Below are 6947 nucleotides of genomic sequence, written 5' to 3'. Positions count from 1 at the left end.
CACACACTCACATGGTCATATTGAACATAAATAGGGACATTTTAATGGTAGTCAAAAATCCTTTTATATCCTCTTATCTTAGAGAAGCGCTTTGTGAATCGCGAAGTGGACGCTTCATTTATGCTTTAACCTATGAGCTGTAAGCTTCAAGGGACATATAGCTTCACTCTTTGAGTTTTGAAGCGTTTACCCTTCAAAAAGTTTCAAAGTGAGTTTTAGAAAAACTTTTTCAAACATTGCCGATTCTCCCTAACCAAAACATGCCCCATGTTTCTATGAACCAATCTAAGGTGGCTTGGCAGTTGGCATTATAACGATATTGATCCACTAATTACAGGAGTTATGGGATAATAGTTGAAGATGCAAACAAGGTAAGTAATTGACCAAATTGAATGCAACCTGAAGGTGTTAAAAAAAGAAAAAGAAAAAAATATATTGAACTAAAGTGGGTCTGTGAGAGTTGGATAGAGAGAACTGATTTGTTACTTCTTTGCAGTTGGGGTGAAAGCACTGTTTGTTATTATTGTTGTTGCTTGTTGCTAACGGAACCGTGAAGCACCATATGAAGGCCATCAAAATCACGAATTAAGTTAAAGTAAACATATTCCTTTTCAGCTAGTATTGAATCTAAACCAGTTATTCATGTAAAAAAGAATTTAAGGAAGACAATCTGATAAAATTTCTGCTATCTTTAAAAGTTATATTCTGGGTAGATGGTCGATTATTTTCATGAGATTTAAAGAGCTCAGATAGTTGCACACATGTTAGCATTGAGTTTATGATGCAATAGCGTGGATTGACAAACAATGAAAGGCACCATCTTGATAAAATAATTCTAGATGTATACACTTTTTCAGCAATCAATTCCCTAGTTTTGCCATTTTAATACACGCCTCTAATAGTGATTTCTAGTTTGTGATTTAGGCCTGAGGGTGAGAGAAGGAGCTGATATGCAAATGAGAGTGCCACAGTTTCCTATGTAACTCAGCTTATCCACAATTTTCATCCACAAATCTATGTTCAATATCGACATCTTTTTTCTTTTCTCCTCTTTTTTTATTTCTGGTGCGTGGAAAATCATGCAAGGAAATTGGAGATATGTTCTCTTCCATAACGTAACGGTCTTTTTGTAGCGGGATTTGTGTAATGCAATCCTGTAATATAACCACACCAGGCGCACATTGATGCACAAATTAAAGATCATCTACGGTTATCAATATAATTGTAAGAGGTGTTAATCACTGATACGTGTTACATTTATCTCGCAGTTTGAGGATGTACAATTCGTTGGTGGAAAGATGCTTCACCGACTGTGTAGACTCCTTCAAGCGCAAGTCGCTCGACAAGCAGGAAGAAACATGCGTCCGCCGATGTGCAGAGAAATTCTTGAAGCATTCGATGAGGGTCGGCATGCGATTTGCAGAACTCAACCAGGGTGCTGCTACTCAGGACTAATTTTTTGTTGATGTTTCAACAGAATGCTATCATTGGCTACCTGATGGACCGTGAATCCTTGCGTTTGTTTGTAAGAGCGTTGTTGTTTATTTGCTCAGTGATAGACTCCTTAGCCAGAAGGGTCAGGATGATTGAATTTTGTTATTTTTATCCGAGCTGTTTTATGCGCTTTTTATAATTTCGATGAATCGGGTAGGGTTGTGATGCCAATTTCTATAGTTCTTACATTTGGTCTGCATGAAAAAAGCATTAAACATTCCTGGCTGCTTGATTTTCATTTGCGATCGTTTGTTGTTCTCTGTTTTTTACCGTATGACATCGTGTCAAAGTAGAGTTCACAAAAAATCATTTGACATTGGTCTATATCATTGGTTTGAGTTATAAATCGACTGTTGACATTATTAGAGCTCGAGCTCTTCCTCGTATAGACGCATTTGGTAAAGTAAATACGTGTATGCATTTTCTCGTACGATTCATTTTGTGTTGGCCAGCTAGTGAGTCACTTGTTCGTTAGTGCCTAAACTTTGTTGTATCACATATTCACATGTAATGATTAATGCTTATGGTCAATTTATTATAAGTGTTGGAGAATGATTGAAGTAAATGAGTTAATCGTAAATTGTTCTGCTGTCTAGAATCCTGTGGTTAGTATTACTTTTGCGATTCTTGCCCCTCTAGCTTATCGTGTATTTTAATTTTAGCTTCATGATTTCCATTTAGGCACAGTTTGGTTTAACTTTGTTGTGAGTTACTAGTTGTACTTCTTGTTTCTAGTGAATCCTTTTACTTTTTTCTCTTACCTTTTTGAGATTGGTTTCCACTTTTAATTTAACCCCGGCTTGCGAAATTACTAGGATAAAGCTTTGGGTTTAAGGGCGCGTTTGGTTCAATTTTTTTTTCATGGAAAGGGGGGAAGAAAGATGTCATATTGTCAGCAATATGGTAGCTTTCTCCCCAAAACGCCTCTTAAAGAGGCGTTTTGGGGAGAAAGCTGCCATATTGCACAATATGTCAGCTTTCCCCTCCTCTTTTCATGAAAAAATCATGAACCAAACGCGTCCTAAATCTAAGACTGAAAGAAGAAAGCAGGGAAAGATAAATAAATTAGCAGATAGAGCTAAAAGACCTCAAGCTTTAGAAATAACACACTAGATTCATCCCAATTTTAGTTTCTCAACTAGATTCAGCTTTTGTATAGGCTATTAGGATACGATTCCTAGGAATTATTCTATCTCATCGCAAACATTCAAGTCAATGATCCATACTTGTTTGCTGATCTATATACCTTAAGTTGACCATTGAGTCATTGACCATATATAAGAAATCCGATGATTTGAACAATTCCTAACCACTCATCCAATGGTTTTAAATTTTTTTTTTAAAAAAATATGATTTATGTATTGTTGTTACGACGGTCCACTGGAGGATACGATCGGAAATAAGTGAAAACATAGGAAATCAGAGGTTAATCCTGCTGAGAATAAAATGATGGAGAATCTATTGAGATGTTTTTATCATGTGCAATCAAGGCCGTTAAATGCACAGATTCAAAGAAGAGACAAGAACTGTATTTAAATACAGAATTACCGTAGCGGAAATAAAAAAAATGGAGGCAAGCACGGGGTGCACACTAGTAGCTCTAATTGAAACAACTTTTAAGTGACGAACGATCCGTTTTAAAAGTAGCCCCAAGTCATGTGCATATCCACATTTGGACCTTGGAAGTTAAAACAGCGGGTAGGTCAAAAGTAATGGGGGTGGACCGGTGGTCCTAACAATTTGTGAACAAATTTCCAAGTAAGGATAACACCAAAATGCTTGGTTACTTTGCCTTGTAGATGAAGATGAGTATTACCTTTAAAAAAAAACCTAATGGAGGTGTTGACTCTTATTTGTAGCAGATCTCAATCCTTTCAACGGGAAAAAAAAAGACTCGGTGATTGGGGGATTTGCTCTTCAAGTATGGCATCTGCTTTAGTGCAGTTTTAGGTGCTGCCCTTTTGATGATGGTCGTGATTCAACAGTATCTACTGAACAAATTTTCAAAACAGCCCCAAAAAGATTTTTATTTTTCAAAATCGACCCGTTTTTTTTTTATTTATCAAAATCGACCAACTTTTTGTCACGTGGGCTTAATGAAGTTCCTAAACAGTCGGGGTTGTTTAGATCAAACATGTTTGCTTTCTCTTTAATTACTAGCTCCTTCGAGCATTCCCTTACCTGCTTTTTTCCAGACTGTTAGCTCTGTTTTCCAAACTCCTCAAAATTGAGCTAGGACTAATCCGGACCCAGTTTGAGTCAGACCGGGTCGGTTTTGGTCCCGCCGGTTTATGGTACCCTTTTTCCGGATGGGAAAAACCGGCCCAGTTTTTCAACAGCAGCAACAAAAAGGAAAGGATTTCATTCTCAAAAATAGGACCATGATCAGTCCGCATAATCTGAACAGGCTCGTTCCGCATTGTTTTTAGGCCTGGCCTCAACAAAAAAGCTCAAAGCTCCAATTAAGCACCGACCACTCCTAACTCCCAACAGCACCCTACATGTGAGCCTGCTGGCGCTGTAATCATCCCGCTGCCTCCTCATAAGAGGGGCTCAATTGGGGCCCTCCGCATGAGGAGATGAAAATAAATGTAAAAAAAAAAAAAAAAAAATGTAAAAAAAAAAAAAAAAAAAGATAGATGGTCCTCATGAGCTAGAGTCCCTGTCACAAGCTTTGGCAGACAAAATTAAAAGCATAGGGAAAAAAGAAATAAATAACGAAGATAATTCAACAACGGTCCCACCTCACCTCCCTCTTTGTCCCCTGCGGTCATCATAAGCCCCCTCACCCCACTTTAGTCTACAGCCAACCTCATCAAAAAGTATTGGATTCGAGACTAACAACAGGGAAAGAAACAAAGCTTTTGTTGCTTCCATCTACTCTTCCTTCCTCTTAAGCGACTAAGACGCTCAAACCAATCTTTTACTTTTGCTCCTCCTTTTCAACGAGCTTGTAGTGTTGCGCACGGTAAAACTTGAAGAGCAAACATGGACGTTTGAGCTCACAAATTCCTTACATGGGCATGAAAAAGATCGTGTTTTTTTTTTAAAAATGCTAATTTTATCATGTACACAACCAACGAATCGCTCAGAATCACGTACGATGGTACAAATTTTCTATTTAGCAAAATAAGATCAATTAATTCTTTACAAATGTTACCCCCAAACACCTCTAACATTAATTCGCTTGTAGTTTACGTATCACAACAATGAAATCAATCGGAAGCACGCAAAAAAACCTGCAGGAAACGCGACTCGTTAATGCGCCATCGCGACGGGATGCTGCTGAAACATTATGCTCCTCTGGCTCGGCAGCGCGAGCATGGCGGTGTGGTCCAGGAAATCCTTCAACGCGACCACTGCCTCCAGAAGCCTCCTCAAATCCTCGGCGCACGAGAACCCCTTCCCCCCCGCCCTCCTCACCGCGTAGACGTAGATCGTCAGGCAGCCCTTCCTGAACTTGAACCTGGCCATCTCGCAGCCTGACATGCCCCTGATCAGCTTCCTAGTGACGTCCCCCAGGGGGACCATGTGCGGCCACAGGCCGTCGGCGCGAGCTTCATCGCTGGCCGGATTCGAACACGAAGATGACGGCCCTTTGACTTCTTCGGTGCCCAGGCCGAGGGTCAGGGCTGCTGCCAGGCGTGCGCTGCGCGAGGATGGTGAAGTTTCGGTGGGATGATAGTGTGTGTATTCGGAGGGGGAAAGCGGAGAAGAACTTGTGTTCTACCGGCGTTGCGCCTGGGAGCAGCGCGGGGATGGCGGGGGCGAGGCAGAGGAGGCGGTAGGAGCCTTCGAGGGGGGTAGCGCGCGGCGGACCGAGTGAAGGACTGACGAGACGAACTGGGCGCGAAGGCGGATGCCGGTTTGACGGTCGAGGTGGGCTTGAAGTGGGGGGAGGAGTCGGGGTTGTGCTTGTTGTGTTTGTTGCTCTTGTTCTTGTGTTTCTTCTCCTCTTTGTTGTTGTTGTTGTTGGTGCTGGTGGTGTCCATAGTTTGTTTGTTGTTGGTTGTGATTTGGTGCGTGTTGGGGGGGTATAATGGCTGTGTTTGCGGATGTGCTTTTCAATTCCCTTTTTAGTTTTTTAGTTTTTTTTTGGGGGGGTTTTTCTTGGTGTGGTATCATGTCACTCCATATACAAAAAATACGAGGATTTACGAGGTTTGGCAATCAACATGATTATCTCCACTAGCGTACAACTAAGTCATGATTCTACTAACAATCAATAAGATTGCAGTCAATCTCTCTCACTCTACCTCGTCCTCTCTCTCAATTGTTTCTGTTTCCTTCTCTTGGCAAGATGGGAGTGTTTCGTTTGATGTTTCTCATTAGTGGTGTCAATAACATTATTATTTATTTTTAAAAAAAAATGTTACTTGATTATGTGAATTTTGACTCTTCATATTCTATTATGTGACATGAATAGCAATTTGAATTTGAATTTTGGAATTAACTACTTTGGTGGTTTTTTTAAGACATAACTACATTGAGTAGTTATGAACTCCTTGATGGTAGGAGTTCTATAAAGAGAGTCACTTGTCCACACACAATGTATGGTCAATAATCAAGTCATGTGATAATAAGTCATCATCTCGGTTTTGTGTTGTGGAGTGGACAAGGGAGAACAATTATCAGTAATTTGGTGTTCATTACATTCAACAACGGATGAAGGTATGTACCATTTTACTCAATCTCGTTTTAGTATGTGAACGAGTGTTAAATTCTGTTAATCATGCTATAAGAACTTCTTACAATTGGTATCAGAGTCCTTATATGATTCACATAGATAGATCCCTAAGAAAATTGGGATTATCTCAAAAGGCTTACATTAACAAAGTTTTGGATAGATTTGGAATGCATAATTGTGCACCTAAAGATGCACCTATTTTCAAAGGTGACAAGTTTGGTTTGCACTATTGTCCAAGCAATGTTTCAGAACTAAAAGAAATGGAAAACATTCCATATGCTTCTGCAGTTGGAAGTCTTACGTATGCGGTTGTTTGCACAAGACCAGATCTTGCCTTTTCAGTAGGAATGTTGAGAAGATATCAAAATAATCCTAGAATGGCTCATTGGAAAGCTGCCAAAAGGATAATGAGATACCTAAAAGGGACTAAAGATTATAGGCTCACATATAGTTTTTTTTTTTTGTAAATGAAAATTTATTCATCACCAATATGTAAAAAGTATTTACATCAAGAATCTCCTCACATATGAGAGATAACAAAAAGTATCTAGAGCTTAAAAAAATAGCTCAGCAAAGCTTCTCAATGAAATAACCTCAAAAAACATGCACAGATTGTAAAAACATGCACAACCAGGCTTGTGCATAGATTGCAGGTAAGAAACTTGAGCAGCAAATCACAGCTTGTGCTCCTTATTTCCATCTCAAATGAAGGCCCCCACATCAAACAAATCCTCTACAAAAGATAGGATCCTTTTCCACCGCAGGT

At 39.6% G+C, this 6947-nt stretch overlaps 1 protein-coding gene across 1 annotated transcript in view; it reads left to right on the top strand.

The window, feature by feature from the left end:
• The window catches only part of LOC109829856 (mitochondrial import inner membrane translocase subunit Tim9), a 3417-nt gene extending 1685 nt beyond the window's left edge, over window positions 1-1732 (top strand). Inside the window, exon 2 of the mRNA XM_020396920.1 lies at window positions 1269-1732. Within this exon, the coding sequence (XP_020252509.1) occupies window positions 1269-1455 (187 nt within the window). The 3' untranslated portion in view covers window positions 1456-1732. The remainder of the gene's footprint in view (window positions 1-1268) is intronic.

The sequence above is a fragment of the Asparagus officinalis genome, chromosome 2, assembly GCF_001876935.1.
Source record: "Asparagus officinalis chromosome 2, Aspof.V1, whole genome shotgun sequence".
Lineage (NCBI taxonomy): Eukaryota > Viridiplantae > Streptophyta > Magnoliopsida > Asparagales > Asparagaceae > Asparagus > Asparagus officinalis.
This window is presented reverse-complemented; position numbering and strand designations above follow the sequence as displayed.